Source organism: Schistocerca cancellata, chromosome 2, assembly GCF_023864275.1.
Source record: "Schistocerca cancellata isolate TAMUIC-IGC-003103 chromosome 2, iqSchCanc2.1, whole genome shotgun sequence".
Lineage (NCBI taxonomy): Eukaryota > Metazoa > Arthropoda > Insecta > Orthoptera > Acrididae > Schistocerca > Schistocerca cancellata.
This window is the reverse complement of record NC_064627.1, coordinates 856028492-856050325: the sequence shown is the minus strand read 5'-3', so window position 1 is coordinate 856050325 and position 21834 is coordinate 856028492. Positions and strand designations below refer to the sequence as shown.

Here is a 21834-nt window from a genome sequence, read left to right as displayed (position 1 = left end):
AGAAAGATCCTTTATCATTTAGCTACAATATAGCAGGTCAGCAACTGGAGGCAGTTAATTTCGTAAACTATCTGGGAGTAGGCATTAGGAGTGATTTAAAATGGAATGATCATATAAAGTTGATCGTCGGTAAAGCAGATGCCAGACAGATTCACTGGAAGAATCCTAAGGAAATGCAATCTGAAAACAAAGGAATTAGGTTACAGTACACTTGTTTGCCCACTGCTTGAATATTGCTCACCAGTGTGGGATCCGTACCAGGTAGGGTTGATAGAAGAGATGGAGAAGATCCAACGGAGAGCAGCGCGCTTCGTTACAGGATCATGTAGTAATCGCGAAAGCGTTACGGAGATGATAGATAAACTCCAGTGGAAGACGCTGCAGGAGAGACGCTTAGTAGCTCGGTATGGGCTTTTGTTGAAGTTTCGAGAACATACCTTCACCGAGGAGTCAAGCAGTACATTGTCCCTCCTACGTATATCTCGCGAAGAGACCATGAGGATAAAATCAGAGAGATTAGAGCCCACACAGAGGCATACCGACAATCTTTCTTTCCACGAACATTACGAGACTGGAATAGAAGAGAGAACCGATAGAGGTACTCAAAGTGCCCTCCGCCACACACCGTCAGGTGGATGTAGATGTAGAATTATTACGCGATTTACAGTCATTACTCTGCTACAATATACGAGTTTCACCTTTGGTCGTTTTTCAGTGGATTTATAATAAAGAAATTACTCGCCAAATATTCCATAGACAAATATGAAACATGCCACGCGGAATTTTACAAAAGCCAAAAGTTCACACGCGTTTATCTCTCTAACAAATTACTTCCCCAAGCTCAAATTTTCACAATCTGTCCGTAAATGCAACTGTTTTCACGGCAATACAATCCGGACGCGAGAAACCAATAACTTCTTCTTTTTAGTCATAATGTAGACAGACACGTTCAACATGACCTGAACGTCCGATGGTAAGCCAACGACTGACCTCAATGCTGCTCCTCTCATAGCCTATAACTAACTGCAATGCGCGGGAAATGCTTAACTCTGATAGGTTGATCAAAATGACCAGTCAATTAAAGCAATCCTTAGAGATCATTTTCGTGCTAAAACTGTCCTACGCCAATCATTATTCACAGATGCATTTCCGTCACTTCATCATGCAATGTTTTACAAAACCAAACGAAAACTAACCGCGAAATAACTTTTAGAAAACTATTACTCTGTAAACGGCCATTCTGGCTGCCTTCTTACAAAAGCAAGTACCCTTGGACATATGTCATCAGCATGGTGGGAAATGACTTTTCTCATTGCAACTTGCTTGCTTAACACTTTCCCATGACATCGTTACGTAATGTTTAACATGAGATAATATTGAATTTTTTCGTATGTCTCACATACACTCACTCATTCTCATTTAATCACACAAAAAATCATTAAATAAATACTGATCTTTTCTGAATTTTATGTTATGAAAATGAAAAATAGTTAACGTTTTTAATTATGAAAATTCAAACAAATTGACCTAACATTTTGTGAACTTCAGTAATGATTCCAAATGATGCTAAAATACAAACTGTTATGAATCCTAACTGACTTTAATCTTAAAGTGTCGGTTTGGGGTGTTTTAGATAATTTTCTGTAACTCTGAATGTACGACAGCTAGAAAGCTGAGATTTTTACACAATCTTCTTTTTAATAACAAAGGGCAGCATCTTGACTTTTAACTAAATTGAATAATATTTAATATAGTTTATTTAAATTCTTAGGGGCTTGAATATTCTGTCGCTCGAATTGACTTAGGTACCCCTTCCCACGGCTAGACTAGCGACAGATGCGAATGTGTCACGCTAAGATACAAGCGGCTGTTTCTGTCACCGCTAGGGGCTCCAAAGCTACGAGCCGTACTGCAAAGTTGTGCAATAAATGCTGTTGCCTATTGACTCGCGAAGTTACAACACCAAACAGGGCACTGTTGGGCCTACGTGCACACCACCTCTCTGCCATTTAAATCACTTATTATAGTTATACTGTTCTATACTTCCTCTTATCGTGGCGTGATGCAGATCACTGCGTCTGAGCGTTTCACTTTTTATAAACAGTAGTGTATATATCATTAGAATTTCGATTGAAATTAAATCTACTACTTGGCCAAAATGGCTCTGTTACCTGCTGATATCCTTCTTTCCGTTCTAGCCAGGTGTAGAGTTGTTGCCGGCCGTTGTTGCCGAGCAGTTCTAGGCGCTCCTGTCTGGAACCGCGCGACCGCTACGGTCGCAGGTTCGAATCCTGCCACGGGCATGGATGTGTGTGATGTCCTTAGGTTACTATGTTTAAGTAGTTCTAAGTCTAGGGGACTTATGACCTCAGATGTTAAGTCCCATACTGCTCAGAGCCATTTGAACCATTACTTTCTTGGCAATCCTCGTATAAATTGCTTATTAACCTCTTTTCCTTCCAGTTCATTCCGCTTTTCTTTAGACCATCTAAAATTTTATTCCGCAGAACTCTATCAAAGGCTTTTCCCAATTCAACAAAAAATGCACGAACTTCCCTACCTTTATCTAAGTATCATTACCCGATTATTCGTAAAACTATAAGTGCATCTGTTTTATTTTTGCCCCTTCTGAAGCCGAAGAGTCCTGCACCCAGTTCTCTCTCATCTTTTGATTGCAATAGTCTATTCATTAATCTTAGTAAATTTTTGCCGAATGAGATACCAAACTTATTGTCTTGTATTTTGTGCATTTGGTTACATTTGTTTTCTTCCGTATTGACACCATCCCTGTTTTTGTCAATTGATTCCGCCTTTCGCCTTTCTCATAAATGTTATTGCACAAATTCACTATTTTCGCCTTTCTGTAGCATAAACCTTCGAGTTCGATCATAATCCCATCTCTACTACACTACTGGCCATTAAAATTAGTACACCAGGAAGAAATGCAGATGATAAACAGGTATTCATTGGACAAATATATTATACTAGAACTGACATGTGATTACATTTTCACGCAATTTGGGTACATAGATCCTGAGAAATCAGTACCCAGAACAACCACTTCTGGCCGTAATAACGGCCTTCATACGCCTGGGTATTGCATCAAACAGAGCTTGGATGGCGTGTACAGGTACAGCTACCCATGCAGCTTCAACACAATACCACAGTTCATCAAGAGTAGTGACTGGCATATTGTGATGAGCCAGTTGCTCGCTCACCATTGATCAGACGTTTTCAATTGGTGATAGATCTGGAGAATGTGCTGGCCAGGGCAGCAGTCGAACATTTTCTGTATGCAGCAAGGCCCGTACAGGACCTGCAACATGCGGTCGTGCATTGTCCTTCAAAAATGTAGGGTTTCGCAGGGATTGAATGAAGGGTAGAGCCACGGGTCGTAACACATCTGAAATGTAACGTCCACTGTTCAAAGTGCCGTCAGTGCGAACAAGAGGTGACCTAGAAGTGTAACCAATGGCACCCCATACCATCACGCCGGGTGATACGCCAGTATGGCGATGACGAATACACGCTTCCAATGTGCGTTCGCCGCGATGTCGCCAAACACGGATGCGACCATCATGATGCTATAAACAGAAAAAATGACGTTTTGCCATTCGTGCATCCAGGTTCGTCGTAGAGTACATCATCGCAGGCGCTCCTGTCTGTGATGCAGCGTCGAGGGTAACCGCAGCCATGGTCTCCGAGCTGATAGTCCATGTTGCTGCAAACGTCGTCGAACTGTTCCTACAGATGGTTGTTGTCTTGCAAACGTCCCCATCTGTTGACTCAGGGATCGAGATGTGGCTGCACGATCCGTTACAGCCATGCGGATAAGATGCCTGTCGTCTAGACTGCTAGTGATAAGAGGCCGTTGGGATCCAGCACGGCGTTCCGTATTACTCTCCTGAACCCACCGATTCCATATTCTGCTAACAGTCATTGGATCTCGACCAACGCGAGCAACAATGTCGCGATACGATAAACCGCAATAGTGATAGGGTAGAATCCGACCTTTATCAAAGTCGGAAACGTGATGGTACACATTTCTCCTCCTTACACGAGGCATCACAAAAACGTTTCACCAGGCAACGCCGGTCAACTGCTGTTTGTGTATGAGAAATCGGTTGGAAACTTTTCTCCTGTCAGCACGTTGTAGGTGTCGCCACCGGCGCCAGCCTTGTGTGAATGCTCTGAAAAGCTAATCATTTGCATACCACAGCATCTTCTTCCTGTCGGTTAAGGTTCGCGTCTGTAGCACGTCATCTTCGTAGTGTAGGAATTTTAATGGCAAGTAGTGTAGTTGTTTTTCACATTCCGTGTCCCTTATTTCGCGTGGTAATAAAACCTATGCATGCTAGCATGTGTCGTAACTGTCGTAGATCATTGTAACTCTGATCATTTATGTACCCGCTGTTCGCGTGAACTCGAACGTCACTGGATCAGCATCGAAGCATTGTTTGCAGGTGCTTAACTGTTAGCACCGGTCGGCGTCTCTTCACGACAGGTCGGAGTACCACGATCACTTCGTACTATTTCCTCTCTCCTCCAGTACGGATAATTATTTTAGGTTTATTCGTGGTAGTAAAATGTATTCCAGAGAAAGATACATCAAACTGCCAACAAGAAAATAAAACATGCAATCGTAAAATTGCCATGGCAGTATAGGCGTTCTGAGTCGTTTCTTATGGCGTAAAACGGGGTTAGCTTCTGGTCGAGCAGTTGTCATTGGAAAGAAAAAAGCGTGGTGACAAAAAGCCGTGTCATAGTTAATTATTAATGCGATATGTCAGTTTTGCATCGTAGTTAGTTAGGTCCATGTTGCATGGATCATTTTGCACCATAAATCGCAATAATGTGGAACGAGTCATTTTACATTCACAATGTAAATTAATTTGTAAATTATGGCTACAAGCTGAATTTTTGTAAAGTGATTTGTTTTAATATACAGACGTGAGTTAGTAATTCCTAACTACCGCCTTTTATACATAAGAATAACAAATATTCTTCTACGGAACAGGGGAAGTTGTCGAGAAGAAACTTCTTCCGTTTGTTTTAAAATTTTACTTTACTGCCTGTCAGATATTTTATATCGCTGGCTAAGTGGTCAAAAATTTCAGTTGCAGCATTGTGCATCCCTTTTCATGCTGAAGGCAACCTCAGTGTGGGGTAATGAATGTCATTTTTCCTTCTGGTATATAATGAATGTCATTTTTTCCGTCTGCTATTGTAATTGTGTACATCATTGTTGCTTTTTAAGTGTACTGGATTATTTACAACAAACTTCATGAGCTAATAGGTGTGCTGTGAAGTATTAATCCAAACACACAACTCATGCAAAAAATGTCTACAGGATGATCGTGGGTGAGCGAGCGCCACATATTATTCTTACAGCACAGTTTTGAGCAATGATGATGATCGCAATCATACTTCGGTAATTACATAGGCTGCAGGTTCGAAGCATAGATACTGAAATGAGCGCTTACGTTACGCGGTCGTTACATCACCGAACACGCTAATTCCAATTAATTTACAGACCAAGAACTGAACGAAATAAACGTTATTAGGAAAGGAACGCAGCCTTTCGTACTGTACTACCAAAATAAAGGGGAAATGATTTAAATTGCATTATTATCTAACAAGAACTAAGAGTTTTAGGAGTGTCGGGAGTCCCCAAAGAAGAAGAAGAAGAAGAAGAAGAAGAATATCAGTTCAACTGGTCTAACAAAAACAGATCGAAAATGTGTTTCTAACATAGTGAATATACAGGTGTTTCGCAATTCATGTTTCACACTTCTAGACGTTGTAGAGGGGACTTAGATCAAGTTTTAAATAGCAACCCATGTGTGGAAGCATCATCCAACGACACTACAGAGCGTCGAAGTTAGAGGCGCCTGTAAATGTATATGTATGCAGATGATTCCGTGATGATGATACAAACTTTCTAGGATGATGGCGAAGGATAAATGTATCAATTTGAGGTAAGATTCCCTGTTGTTACTAATTGTATGGTAGGCAAGTTTCAGAGGTGGTAGTACGGACTAAAAGAACAAAAAATCTATAGTGAACATGAGCTCTAACATGCGTACTTTAAGACCTGTGAGGACTTGTTGAATGGAAGAGATGTATTTCACAGTAGCGAAGATGGAAAAGTGCTCATAGCCCCTCAGGTATACTTTTTAAAGCCCATGTTTACTGGACAAATGTTCCTTGTTTTGGTCCCTACTGCAACCTATGAAAGTTGCCAGCCGTACAGTCTTAGCAACAACAGTACCAGTACATCTATTCCACTGCAGAGGTATCAGAAAGATTTACGTTTATATTAGTTTTCGAACCGGGACCCATACCTCAAATTGATACATGCATCCTTCTTCATCATCGTAGAAAGTTACAAGGTGTACAACTTTGCTTCCGCCGTTTGCCGATGGATGGCGACAACGGTAAGTAGCGGTCGAAAGAAACAGATTGTAGATGTCGGGCAGTTAGCTTAGACCTCGTTCAACATAACCTCATTCAGACGTTAGTCAATTTGTGAGTGTATCATAAAGTTGTTCTTGACTGAAAATGTCAGTTTACGGGCCTAATTCTCGTCATTTGTGGGAGGTGTTACTGTTTTGTTTCAATATGAAGAAAAAACTGGCTGAGTCTGATCGAATGCTCTCAAGTACGCATGGTTAGGACGCTGTTAGTGAAAGAACGTGTCGTGTGTGGTTTCAACGCTTTACGAACGGTGATTTTAACGTCTTTGACCGGCATAGTGGTGGAGGAGAGAATGTTTTTGAAGTTGGAGAATTGGAGACATTGCTGAGTGAAGATTCGCGTCAAACTCAAGAAGAATTGGCACGATTAGTGGGAGTGACACGAAAAGGGATTTCAAAACGTCTCAAGGCCATGGGTATGATTCAGAAGGAAGGAGCCTGGGTCCGGTGTGAGCTGAAACCATGAGACGTTGAACGGCGTTTGTGTGTTTGTGAACAGTTGCTTCAGAGGCAAAAACGGAAGGGATTTCTGCATTGCATTGTGTGCCGAGGAATAAAAATGGGTTCATTACGATAACCGTAAACGCAAAAAATCATGGGGATATCCCGGCCATGCTCCCACGTCGACGGCCAAACCGAATATTCACGGCTCCAAGATCATGCTCTGCATTTGGTGGGACCAGCTCGGTGTCGTGTACTACGAGGTATTAAAACCTAGTGAAACAATCACAGGTGCTCGTCAACGAACGCAATTAAAGCGTTTCAGCAGAGCATTAAAAGACAAACGGCCACAATAAAGCGAGAGGCACGATAAAGTGATTTTGCAGCACGAAACTCTCGACCCCACGTTGCAAAAGAGGTCAAAACGTACTTGGAAACGTTAAAATGGGAAGTCCTACCCCATCCGCTGTATTCTCCAGATTTTGCTTCCTCTGACCTGTTTAGATCAATAGCGCATGGCCTGGCTGACCAACACTTCCGATCTCATGAAGAAGTCACAAATTGGATGGATTCGTGTATCGCTTCAAAAGATGAACCATTTTTTCGACGCAGGATTCGAACACTGCCTGAAAGATGAGAGAAAGTAGTGGCCATCGATGGAAAATACTTTGAATGATACATGTGTAACCAATCTGTTTTATTAAAGCTTCAAATGTTGGAGAAAAAACGGCGGAAGCAAAGTTTTACACCTTGCAGTAATATCAACATCATCAGGGAATCTCCCTGTATATACCGGGTGATCAAAAAGTCAGTATAATTTTGAAAACTTAATAAACCACGGAATAATGTAGATAGAGAGGTAAAAATTTACACACGTGCTTGGAATGACATGGGGTTTTAGTAGAACAAAAAAAAAACAAAGTTCACATAATGTCCGACAGATGGCGCTGGACAGCAAAACGTCAGTGACTGCGCATGACAATCGTGTATAAAAGGAGCTGTAATGAGAGGGAGAATCAGATGCGCCAGCAGTCGCAGCATGTTGACGTTACCTGAAAAGGCGCTTTTAGTTAACCTGTATTATCAGAATGGGGAATGTGCGAGTTCAGCGTTATGATCCTATCACCATAGGAAGAGGATTCGAACGGGTAAAGGTCCGTTGACAAATGCAGCTGTGGCGAGAATGATTTCGAAGTTCGAAGCCACAGGTTGTTTAGGCGATAGACCCCGTAGTGGCCGACCGAGCACAAGGCGTAATGCTGCTGAGACAGGTCAGGAAGAAACGGAGACTGTAGCGGGTTCGTCTATGCACGGGGAAGTCAGCGCTCGTGCAGTCGCACGTCGTACCGGCATTCCGTACACTACTGTTTGGTTGGCACTGAGGCGTACCCTCCGATGCTATCTGTACAAAATCCATCAGCATCATGAACTGTTATCTGGCGATTTAGTGAAGCGGAGGGCATTTGCAGTGTGGGCGTTTCAAAAGAGGGCGGAAGATGACGGTTGGCTGAGTAACGTGTTGTGGACCGACGAAGCTCATTTCACGCTCCGAGGGTCTGTCAACGCCCACAACTGCAGAATTTGGGCTACCTAAAATGCTAGAACTGTCGTGGAAACTCCATTGCACGACGAGAAATTCACTGTGTGGTGTACTGGTAGATAGAACAGCTTGGCTGTGGAAGTGGAAGGGTAGCCCACAACACAGACAGACAACAGTATTCACAACTACAAGCACCCAAGGTTTAATGATCTTCCAGCAATAAAGGCTCTTAACAAATCTCAATTAAGCAAGGACATAAACTTGGTTACAAACATATGTTAACCTTCAACCAGTGAATAACCCCAATAAAGAATTACCAATCAATAAAACGTAGATAAAGGACTGCTTTACAAGAATGCTTAAATTAAGTGAAATCATGAAAGCTAAGTTACAAATTTTATGTTAAGCTTCAACAGGTGAATAACCCCAATAAAGAATTCTCATTTAAATAAAACATAGATAGGAAAATTCCTTACCAAAATGCTTGACTTGTGTAAAATCATGAAAAACTGAGTTACAACTTTTCTCACAAACTACTTAGGAATTTACAGCAACTAAACAAGCTTGATCTGTTTAACCAGAAGGTAACTGCCAAGTCCAAGCGACCGAAGCCACTCAGAGCGGACGCCCGGCCCAACGCTGATCATTAACCGACATCGTCACGGCCCAGTGGCCACCGTGCTAAAACAAACGTTTCGGTAAACGGCCGACAGCAACACAGGAATAACAGTGACTGAAAGTCGGCGTACGCCTTACGAAACAAGGTACACCCTGAAGCGGAAGCAGGCACAGCTGACTAGCGGCCATACAACCGCGAGCAAACAAATCTCACGCCGCCCGTACTAACGCTGGAAATGATAGCGAGCGACAAGACGCCACGCGCAAAGCAGCAACCGTGCCTACCCCTCGACCACAGGATGTGCCCTGTCTCCTTGTCTATGGTAATACAATTTATAGCACACAAGAAACGATTTAATAATGGCATTAGTTCAACGCAAGATCAGTTAACAGTTAGGTCCAGTAAAGATTTACCAACGGATTTACCTTCAAACCAACTTCCGGACCACAGGCGGAAATTAGTAAACTTGGCGTAAGTTTTCACCAGACCGATAAACAAGAAATCGAATTAAACGGTTGCCAAAAATACAGTCACGATACGCAAGCCCTTCAAGACCTTGCTATCTTACTCACAGTTATCATTAACGGCGAAACATACACAAATGAATGACAAGAAATTCACCATTGAAAGCAAAAAAAAAACAACACACCACAAAGGTTAAATTAATTAATTTGCAGACGAGCCAGTCACTGAAAGCTGAGTTCCACAAGATTAGGACTGACCTCACTCGGCAGCAATACATTTGTGTGCGTGATAACTAGGTTGCCCAAACAGGACTCCAAAACCCCAAACAACATGTCACACGTTAGCTGTCTTGTTCTCGGATACTAGGCACCACCGGGCTAAGACATTCGCGACGAAAAAAAAATCTCTGAAATTACAGCTGCCTGCAGCAAAACAAATGAGTCAGGGTGCATGAACGTAAAGCACAAGCCACTGTTACAGCCGGAGCATAACCTTTTCAATGCACATACGCACAGAACAACACACGTGGGCATAAAGGGAGCAGCAGATGCGTACCAGGCAAACTATACTGCGCCAAAATACGACCCACGTCACGTCCACAAACCGGAGCACTGCTCCCGGAGCTGGTGTCTGCTCGCTGGACTGCCGCAACTCTGTCCCCCGGAAAGCGATGCTGACTGCCGCCTTGGTCAACGCTCCCTTCTCGGCCCTGCACAACAACTCCCGTACTCGCACTCACTCCCCCGTTAGGACCCGCTCCGACAGGAGGCGCTCGCGATCGCAACCTCAGCCAGAGGAGTAATCGATAGCGTCTTGCGCCCGAGAGCCCCGCCACGGCCCATGTGGGTTGGATTTACCACATCTACCGTTATCGGGCCTTTTTTCTTCGAGGAAATGCGTGATTCTGGTTTTGTAACTGCCGCCGTGACGAGTGAGAGTTACGCCGATATGTTACAGAATCGCATCATCCCCAGCCCGGCTGATAAACACCTGTTGGAACGTACGATGTTTATGCAGGATGGCGCTCCATCCCGTATTGCTAGACGCGTGAAAGATCTCTTGCGCGCGTCGTTTGGTGGTGATCGTGTGCTCAGCCGCCACTTTCGTCATGCTTGGCCTCCCAGGTCCCCAGACGTCAGTCAGTGCGATTATTGGCTTTGGGGTTACCTGAAGTCGCAAGTGTATCGTGATCGACCGACATCTCTAGGGATGCTGGAAGACAAAATCCGACACCAATGCCTCACCATAACTCCGGACATGTTTTACAGTGCTGTTCACTAACTACATTATTCCTCGACTACAGTTATTGTTGAGGAATGATGATGGACATATTGAGCATTTCCTGTAAAGAACATCATCTTTGCTTAGTCTTACTTTGTTATGCTAATTGTTGCTATTCTGATCAGATGAAACGCCATCTGTCGGACATTTTTTGAGCTTTTGTATTTTTTGGTTCTAATAAAACCCAATGTCAATCCAAGCACGTGTGTCAATTTGTACCTCTCTATCTACATTATTACGTGATTTATTCAGTTTTCAAATTTATACTGACTTTTTGATCACCCGGTATATCCATACATTTAGAAACGACGGCGCCTATAGCTTAGACGCTTTGTAGCATCAATGGGTGACGTCCCGGACACAAATTCGTATGTTAAACTTAATCTACTGAGTCCCTTCTACAACCGCTAGAAGTGTAACACGAATTGTGAAATACACTGTATAAAGACAAAGTTGATGTTGTCTGAAACGGTTCTTATATCTAATACCGAAATGTCAATATCAGTCAGGTTTATCGAAACGTCAGTTTGAGGCAGGGTGGCTAAAGTGCGCGTCATTTACGACGGCGGCCGAGTTTAGGTTCGTTCTGCGCATCTGACGTCACAAAACACAGTCAGTCAATGAACAGAGAACGACGTTGCCAGAGCTCAAATGCAGTGCAGAGCACGGACGAGTGTCTTCAGTTGTAGAACCGTTCAGTCATAAATAAAGTAATTGAACAAAAGCACTGCCTTGACAGCAGACTTTCTTTTATAGAAAGTTTGGAAAAAGCATTCTTTATACCAATTGCTTCATATTCTATTAATTAATTAAACCAAACAAGCAATAAGCCTCCTAATTCCGTCGATATCAAAGAAAGGTGTTTGTATCATTCTCACTAACCGCTTTTTCGCAATAAAGAACAGCGGTAATTGTTTATTTCCTATTGTACTTCGACGAAACGTGAGTAATTCATAGTCATACCAACAGTGCTTGTTGGTGTTTTGCGTGATATTTTAAAGTCCTCTGGGAGACATATTGAATGACGAGCTGCGTTACCAGTTCCAGAGAATACTGTTTGTCAACACGTATATTTTATCCAAGGCCTACTACATAGCACAGGTTCTCCCCATTCCATCAATGGTGGCGAAGATGATCATGTCCACCTTAGCAAAGTTCTTGTGGAAAGGGGAATTGTTTCGAGTGCCGGTGAAGACAGCAGTTTTGGATCCAAGCAATGGAGGAATGGGTCTAACCGACATCTAGTCTAAAGTGATGGCACTGTATGTCAAACGAACATGGAGCATAATGTGTAATGATCCAGGGTGCATTACAGCAAAACTATACGATATTGTCAGGCCAGAAAGTGTAGAGCCGCCGATAAATATACAAAAAATAAGTTTTAAGCTGAAACACATTAGGGAGTATTATCTTGAACTAAGCTATCTCAGGAAAAAGATTTTAAACTCCAAAAACGTTACAGCAAAGGCGATTTTAGCTGAAAGACTGAAACATGAAAGGAAAAATAACATAGAAACCAAATATGCTGGAATAGCATGGAATGTGGTCTGGAAAAACATGAGTAGTGATGTTCTTTCGTCTGACGTGAGAACAGCGTGGTACAAGGTAGTCAATAACATCATCAGCACTAATGAGCGTCTCTTTGCCATCGGTTTAAGTGACACAAACCTCTGCAGGAAATGTAACCTCGTTGATAGTGTGCCTCATCGTTACACTTGTGGAGATCGGATTATCAACTGGAGGTGGACCAGGGAGAAAATTGCTCAAATAACAAGAACTTCAGCAAACAATGTACCGACTAACATTTTCTTCAGACCAGAGGAAAGTTACTACCCTCAGGCAAAAAATAACGCAGTGATTTGGTTAATGGGCAAATATACAAGTTATGTTTTTAACAATATTGGGAGCGATGAACATATTGAATACGAGATGTATGTGGAAAATGAATTCGAGAAAATACTCGAATATCAGAATCACAATAAGAAATATGGTAACATGCTCCGAATTGTCTTCAACCGAATGGGTATAGGTTAGGAACTGGATTCCTAGTAGAGAGGGAATGGATTGGGTCACGTTCCCGACCCAAACCTCACCTGCAAGTCACACATGAAAAATAAATCAGCAGTACAGCAGATACAAGAATATGGCGAGAAACATCTGGTGTCTGATATAAAGGAAGATCTTGAACTCCCTATAGATGCGTTTAGAAGGCTGGAACTGACAAAAATAACAAGGCAGTGAAATATTTTGCGATGTCGCTGTTCCGGACTTCTCTTCTGTCCATGTAATTTACCCTGGTAGGAACACACATCAAGGATTTACTGAATGATTAATTTGGGTCTGGGAAATGATGATGAGGAACCGGCTGCAGAAGAAGAAAATGTGCATGCTGAACTGCCACCAGTTGAAGGTGACAGTGAAGGTGCTAAATTGTGCTACTGCTAAAGACTCGTTTTTTGAATGCTGAAATTTATGACTGCAATTATCTGTCACCTTATTTATGTCATTTAATTGTAGCCATTTTTGTTACTGTTTTTGGTGAATAATAAAAAAATAATAATGGTTAAAGCTTATGACTGCTAAGCAAAAGGTTCTGAGTTCAAACCTTGTTTGTTGCTTAATATTTTCTTTATTCAAAAACAATATCGAAGTGTCTTACTTCATGAATTTTATTCATTTGAATGTAATTTTTTGAAATTTCTAGTGGCAACTGAAATCGATCATACGGAAAGTATACGTTATGGACTCTGCAAACTCTTCAAAATTTCGTGCAATAGTTTAATATATCTAATGCTGAACAATAACTGCGTTTAACATCGAAACAAAATTAAGTCATTTATGGGGGGGGGGGGTGGTATCAGTCAAGAAGATGTGTAAAAATCAAATTTTTGGGCCAAATAGTTTTTTTGTGAAATCGAATGATAAAGTGTGTCAAAGCAGTCGAAACACCATGTGTCTGCACAGGCGAGCAGTGCAATGATGACAAAATCGCGCACAGCGCGGAATGTGGGGAGCACGTCACTGTAGCAGCGAAAGGGTTAATACGGCCGTGGTGGCTTTAATTCATAAACTGCGCGCTCCCCCCCTAAACGTAAGTTTGCGAACTATACTATACTACGGCGCTGCTTCTCTTGGCGCGTACAACTGGCAACGCAGCAATCTCCCGCGTCTGGGCGGGCATGCGCGAACCGCCAAGATAAATGAATTGAACTATAGTTGAAACAAAACGTTTTGCTGGAACTTGTACTGAGAGCTTTCGCCAGCTGCGTGCAGGGTGCTCGGTATGGCGTGTTGCAGCGTTCCTGGGAGAGCCCCTGGAGAGGCACGTGTCTTCGCTGGAGGTGCCGACGCGCGTCATCCGCACCAAGCGGCGCGTGGGTCTGGTGCGCGCCAGGATGCTGGGCGCGGAGGCCGCCGTGGGCAAGGTGCTCGTCTTCCTGGATGCCCACTGCGAGTGCACCGCGGGTGAGTCCTCAGCCCGTGCGTAACACCTCCCCATCTGTCCTATAAAAGTCCCTCTACCAAAACCCTGTTCCATAGTTTTAGTACAGTACACAGATGGCGCAGAAAATGTTGCCATTACCGGTAGTGTTGGTTCAAATGGCTCTGAGCGCTATGGGACTTAACATCTGTGGTCATCAGTCCCCTAGAACTTAGAACTACTTAAACCTAACTAACCTAAAGACATCACACACATCCATGCCCGAGGCAGGCCTAGAACCGCACGGCCACACCGGCCGGCTAGTGTTGGTAACATTGGTAGGGAAAGAACGTGTAAGAGAGAAACTGGGAGCCAATAATTTCTCTTTGTTTTCTTTTTTCTGTTTTGAAAGATTTTAAAAAACTGTTAGTTTTACTGACAGTTCCTACGTATCAGGAACTGTCACCAGGAACAAGAAGCAAATATTAGAAAAAGGTGTAAGACAAGGATGTGCTCTGTCTCTGCCTCGTGATGGCTGGGTGTCGTGTGATGTCCTTAGGTTAGTTAGGTTTAAGTAGTTCTAAGTTCTAGGGGACTGATGACCATATATGTTAAGTCCCATAGTGCTCAGAGACAATTTTTTGCTCTGTCTCCTCTTATATTCAACGCTTACATCCAGGAAGCTATGGACCAAGTTCGAGAAACCACTGACGAGGCGATCAAAATTAATGGACAGAAGATACACATGCTAGTCATGCAGATGATATTGCTGTAGTCACGGAGACAAAACAAGATCTAGAGGATGTCCTCACAACAATTGAAAAGATTCTATGCAATCAGTAAGGAATGAGAATAAACAAGACAAAGAATAAGGTGATGGTATGCAGTACAAAAGCAGAATATGAACGTCTGAGAATGAGAACTGGAAGTGATAGAGGAATTTACGAGGGCCACTGCAAAAGAAATGCACACTATTTTTTTTAAATCCATCTTTTATTCTACATGTTTGAAAGTTTTACGGTGCGTAGATACATCCTTTAGGAACAGTGTCTTCATTTCTCCACATAATTTCCATCCCTCTCAACTGCCTTACACCATCGTGGAACCAGCGCCTGTATACCCGCACGGTGAAATTCTGGACCAACCTATTGGAGCCACTGTTTGGCAGCGTGCACAAGGGAGTCATTATCTTCAAACATTGTTCCACGAAGAAAGTCTTTCAGTTTCCCAAAGAGATGATAGTCACATGGAGCCAGGTCAAGACTGTAAGGCGGGTGTTTCAGTGTTGTCTATCCAAGTTCTGTGATCACTTCCATGGTTTTTTGGACTGACATGTGGCCGTGAATTGTCGTGCAACAGAAAAAAATCCTGCTTTTGCCGATGTGGTCGAACACGACTCAGTCGAGCTTGAAGTTTCTTCAGTGTCGTCACATATGCATCAGAATTTATGGTGGTTCCACTTGGCATGATGTCCGCAAGTAGGAGTCCTTCCGAATCGAAAAACTCCGTAGCCATAACTTTTACAGCAGAAGGTCTGGTTTTGAATTTTTTTCCTTGGGTGAATTTGCATAATGCCATTCCATTGATTGCCTCTTCGTCTCTGGTGAAAGATGATGGAGCCATGTTTCATCAACTGTCACAATTCTTCCAAGAAATTCATCTCCACCATTCTCGGACTGTACCAAAAGTTCGCTGCATACCGTTTTTCTTGTTTCTTTGTGAGCCACTATCAACAGTCTGGGAACCCACCTGGCGCAAACCTTTTTTAACGCCAACACTTTCAGTATTCTGCAAACATTTCCTTCCGCTATCCCAACGTAGCGTGACAATTCGTTCACTGTGATGCGTCTGTCAGCAGTCACCAATTCGTTAACTCTCTGCACATTGTCTGGAGTGTGTGCAGTACGAGGCTTCCCGCTCCGAGGACAATCCTCAATATTGCCGTGCCCGCTTTCATCACGTAACCTGCTTGCCCAAAGACTAACTGTACTGCGAACGACAGCAGTATCTACATAGACCTTGTGGATGTTCCCACTGTCTCGTTTTCACAGCACAGGAATTCTATGACAGCACGTTGCTTCTGACGAACGTCAAGTGTAGCAGCCATCGAAGACATGCTGTGACGGCGCCAGTCACGGTAACAGGTTGAACTAAGTTTGAAAACAAGCGGGAAGGATGTATCTACACACTGTAGAACTTTCACACATGCAGAATGAAAACTGTATTTTTACAAAAATAGTGTGCATTTCTTTTTGAGTGACCATCGTATTTTGAAATATTTTAAAAAATTGCTAGTTTTACTGCCAGTTCCTACTTATTAGAAACTGTCACCAGGAACAAGAAGCAAACATTAGAAAAAGTGTAAGACATGGATGTGCTCCCTCTCCTCTTATATTCAACGCTTACATCCAGGAAGCTATAGACCAAGTTCGAGAAACTACTGACGTGGGGGTCAAAACTTATGGGCAGAAGATAGACATGCTAGTTATGCAGATGATATTGCTATAGTCACTTAGACAAAATAGGATCTACAGGAAGTCCTCAGATCAACTGAAAGGATTCTACGCAATCAGTAAGGAATGAGAATAAACTAGACAAAGAGTAAAGTGATGGTATGCAGTACAGAAGCAGAATATGAACTTCTGAGAATGAAAATTGGAAGAGAGGGTCTGGAAGTGATAGAGGAATTTGCTTACCTGGGAAGCAAAATCACAGGGGATGCTAGAAGCCTGAAAGAAATTGTGAGCAGGATACAGCATGCCAAAATTGCATTTAATCTGAGGAGTAATTCACTCACCAGCAAGAACATCAGTCTGAAAATAAGGAAACGTTATCATAAAAGCTTTCGTTTGGAGTGTGGCCCTATGCGGATGTTAAACTTGGGCAATGGGAAGAGAAGAGTGAAGACAACTAGAGGCCCTGGAGCTGTGGTGCTTTAGAAGGATGATGAGGTCAGTTGGAGAGACAAAGTAACAAATGAAGAGGTGCTTAGAAGAGTACAGGAAACAGGATCCCTGTGGAGGCACATCCAAATAAGAAGAAACAAACTTGTAGGGCACGTCCTAAGACAGAACATCATCATTGGAACAATAGCAGAAGGAACTATTGAGGGAATGAATCGGTGGGAGCGACCAAAGATATCATACCATGCAACAGATCATGAATGATGATGGGTGTAACACGTACGTGGAAGTGAAGAGGAAGACAGACAGAAGAGAGGAATGGCGGTATGCTGCAAACCAGCCTCGGGGTTGAACACTAAAAGAAAGAAAGATTTCGAATTGGCAGTTGCTTTGCTTCGATTGTGTGAAAGTTATTTGAGAAGTTGCATCTGTTGCAATTAATGACTCGAATCAGAAGATAGTCTGACTGTGTCATTTCCCAGAGAGTGCGCTGAGTCGCCTCGTAAAGAAAACGAGATTCTAGCTGAACTCACTTCAAGAATCTTAACTCTCTGTGTGATACTTCGTTTCTCTGATATGAGATTTGACAAAACCTTAGCCGACTTCTGGTCATACGAAACGAAGTGTCTTGAAATCTGAAATATAATTCTTTCTTTTTCTCTTTTGGATGACCTGCGGCAATGAACAACGCTCGAACAAATGCTCTCTGGAAACTTCCGCTGTAGCTATTGGCAGCTACTAACAAGGCGCGTCTCATTTACTGGGCGGCAAACTAACTAAATGTGAACTCGGTGTGCAATGAGTCCACGTAATGTGTGTGCATTTTAAATTGCAGTTGTAAGTCTTTATCTAATGGGTGACAAACATTGAGAAATGGATGATGACGTGGCAAATTAAGTTAATACTGATTCCTTTAAAAGGTCTATTGGCAAATTCAGAAAACTCACTTTACAAAAGTATTCATTATAATCAAGGGGCTGCAAAGAAATGACAAGTCCTGAAAATGCTTTAAAGCTGTTTGTTCAACGATGTCATGTTCAAAGAATTATTACAAAATATGTATGTGCATCGTAGACTACAAAAGGTAACATTAAAGAGCGAATCTTTCCTGAATCTTCGCTAATTAAGAAGAGGAGGAAAGTTCCGTGTTGGATACTAAATTGTTATTGTAGTGTGGAGGCAGCAGCTCACGCGCAATTAAAGTAAAGAAAATTAATTATTACCCTATTATAAAGCTTTCGTGAAATCGATCAAAAAGACTCTCTTTCTCACAGTACAGACATCAAAAACCGTATTATAAAATCAGTTTCTTCAATATATATAAATTTTCTACATTCCCACCATCCCGCTCTTTCGGCTGGGGCTCACTTCTCGATTATCCCCTGCGGACTAAATTTTTTCTGAGGCCGGCATCCATGCGGCGCGGCTGGTGGGGAGATGCTATTGCAGACGCGCACTGTCGCAGACGACACTGAGCGCTGTTTTTTGTTCAAATGGCTCTGAGCACTATGGGACTTAACTTCTGAGGTCACCAGTCCCCTAGAGCTTAGAACTACTTAAACCTAACTAACCTAAGGACATCACACACATCCATGCCCGAGGCAGGATTGGAACCTGCGACAGTAGCGGTCGCGTGGTTCCAGACTGTAGCGCCTAGAACCGCTCGGCCACCCTGGCCGGCTCTGTTTTTTGTATCCAAGCTATAAGGGAATCTCATAGTGCACAGATATCACCAGCCCTTTCAGTTTGTTCGTTTTGTTCGTTGGTTGGTTGGTTGGTTGGTTGGTTGATTTGGGCGGAGGGGACGAAACAGCGAGGTCATTGACCCCATCGCATTAGGTAAGGAAGTCGACCGTGCCCTTTCACAGGAAGCATGCCGGCATTTGCTTCAGGCGATTTAGGAAAATCACGGAAAACTTAAATCACAATGGCTGGACGCGGGTTTGAACCGTCGACCTCTCGAATGAAAATCCAGTGTGCTAAACACTGCGCCACCTCGCTTGGTATTTTTTTTGTTTGTTTGTTTTGCACGTAATTAGAACCGCCTATCGTTCACTGTTAGTCCATTGCGTGTTTTATACCCATGACAGATTATCAGAGAGCCAGCGGGAATTCTCTGCATGTTATTGTTATATACGAAGTATCTCCGAAAAATTCGGTGAATAGTCTCAAAAAATAAGGGAAACAAGATTTAAAAACAAAATACTTTTTCTGACCTTACAAGTAATCACGATTAGGTACAATACACTTCTGACATCGGTTGTGAAGCCGATGGAAACTATCAGCAAACGCTTCCTGTGGAATCGCTCAAAGTTCTGTGGTCGCGCGTTGCTGGATACCCGTAACGTCCGTGAACAATAGTGCTTACACTGTCAGACAGCCGCTGAGCATCCGTCGCAGTCGTTCCATGTTGCCCGTCCTCGACACCGTCCTTTGCGTCTCTAAACCACTCAGACACCCACTTCTTATTCACCGATCCAGCACCGTACACTTGCACTAACATTCCGTGAGTCTCTTTCATCGTTTTTCCTAATTTGAAGCAAAACTTCATGTTAACACGTTGCTCCGTTCTGCGTTCCATTTGACAATGATACAACCGCGACGGATGCTTGTGAATGGTCGGTGGTTGTCCTTGAGAATGCGAGTAGAAGAATTGAAGATAATCAAAGACACTAAGTACTATTGCTCACGAATATTCCCAGACGTTGTTCATATCTTACAACGCGTGACCATGGTGGTTCGAGCGATTCCACAAAGATAGTTTCTTGTCATTTTCCAACAGCTTTAAACCGATGTCAGAGGTGTGTTTTATCTAATGTCCATTGAAGGTACTTTTTTAACTTTTCTTTCCTTTATTTTTGGAGACCATTCACTGAAACTTTCCAGACATGGCTTGTATCAATATTCCATTCGTTGGTTTTCAGAATTCCTACAGTTACAGAATGAAACTGTAAGTTGCGCAGTCTTCAAGTTTCAATGCTAACCCTCTTCTCCTTATTGCCACGTCGAAAGACTTCGCGCCTGCAGACAGGCAACGCAATGAACAGTTCTGCAACGCGGGGTGCTGGCGCGCCATCACAGACCATTCGACTCTACAACTTGCGCGCACCTACTGACGTACGCCGCCTAACATACGGTGCTCATACTGAGCACCTGCAATGTGAGCTACAAACTTCACGATACGCTCCACACACTGATCTGTGCCCGTTTCCTGAACGACGTAGCTTTTGTGCAGTCGTATTCTGAAACCCCGGAGATACTCATGAATAACCATGTACCTCTCACTCCTCTCCACGTTGGGAAACAAACCGCAGGATAGAGTTTTTGGTATAGAAATAATTTTTTGTATTGTTATTTCTGACTACAGTATTAATTAAAATAACTATACATTGATGTCTTTCACTCAGAGAGAAAAATTGGTATTGAAATGTTTCCCGAAATGACTGCAACCAGTCGCCTTTATTTACGATGGTAATCCCAAAAGTAAGGTCTCCTATTTTTTTATAAGTACATAGACCTGTTTATTTCTACAATGGTTTATATCAGTTTACACCTTGAACATTTAGCCATTTTCGACATTATCACCATTTCTGTCGATGCATTTTTGTAGACACTGTGGCAGTTTTTGTATGCCCATGTCATACCAGCTCGCCGCCATGCCGTTCAGAAAGTTATGAACCTCTTCTTTCACCTCGTCGTCGGAGCTGAATCGCTTTCCGGCCAAATGTTATTTTAACTTAGGGAACAGGTTATAGTCACTGGGCGCCAGGTCAGGACTATAGGGTGGGTGGGTGGGTGGGTGACTATGTTCCACTGAAACTGTTGCAGGAGAGCAACGGTTTACTGAGTCCAGAAAGTTGTCCTGTTCGGCTGCAACGTGGTCAAGAAATGCACGGGAAGCATCAGTTCGTTGCCGCATGTGGTCCTCAGTCAGCATGCGTGGCACCCATCTTGCGCACACCTTCCGGTAGTTGAATGTTTCCGTTAAAATTCTGTGAGCGGTGCTTCGGGAAACCTCAGGGACCAACGTGCAGAGCTCATCCAGGGTGGATCACCCCGGATGCTGATCTTCACGCATGCTTTGCTCAACCTTCAACACTGTCTCCTCAGAAATTGACGGTCTCCCGCTCCTTTGTTCGTCGTGAATTTCGGTCCGACCAGCTGCAAACTCTCTACACCACTTACGAACATTTTTGACATCCATGCACGACTCGCCATACACTTCAGTCAATTGGCGATGGATTTCAATCGGCGCAGTGCCCTTTGAGTTGAAAAACCGAATAACCGAATAAATGCGTGCAATTCGCACTTGGCGCTAACATCCAACGGCAGCTCCATTCTCAACGGCTGCCAAGCCAAGACCGAGCGCGTCAGCGCGGCGTGCGCATGTCTACACACAGCGCTTGAAGCACTCTTCATAACAGTGTGACCAACTGCCGCAGAAGCAGAGTTCTGTACTTACAAAAAAGTAGGAGACCGTAGTTTTGGGATTACCCTCGTACCACTACAGGTTTCGAATCGCCTAGCGATTCATCATCAGATGGTACATATTTATCGCATATTTTCACCATTGTGGGGGTCGTGTGGCTGTGACAAGATGTGAAAAACGGAACATGTAAGTACTGAATGTAGCAAGAATTTTTTACATAAAGATCTACTTAAATGCATTACTTACAGTTATTAGTATC

General features: G+C 43.0%; 2 protein-coding genes across 2 annotated transcripts in view; one reads left to right on the top strand and one right to left on the bottom strand.

Annotated features, from left to right (window-relative positions):
• LOC126162788 (uncharacterized) overlaps window positions 1-21834 on the bottom strand; it is a 640449-nt gene that overhangs the window by 530237 nt on the left and 88378 nt on the right. The gene's annotated exons all lie outside the window — the stretch shown is intronic.
• LOC126162787 (polypeptide N-acetylgalactosaminyltransferase 1-like) overlaps window positions 1-21834 on the top strand; it is a 353756-nt gene that overhangs the window by 246247 nt on the left and 85675 nt on the right. The window contains exon 6 of the mRNA XM_049919504.1: window positions 14120-14287. Coding sequence (XP_049775461.1) covers window positions 14120-14287 — 168 coding nt within the window. The remainder of the gene's footprint in view (window positions 1-14119; window positions 14288-21834) is intronic.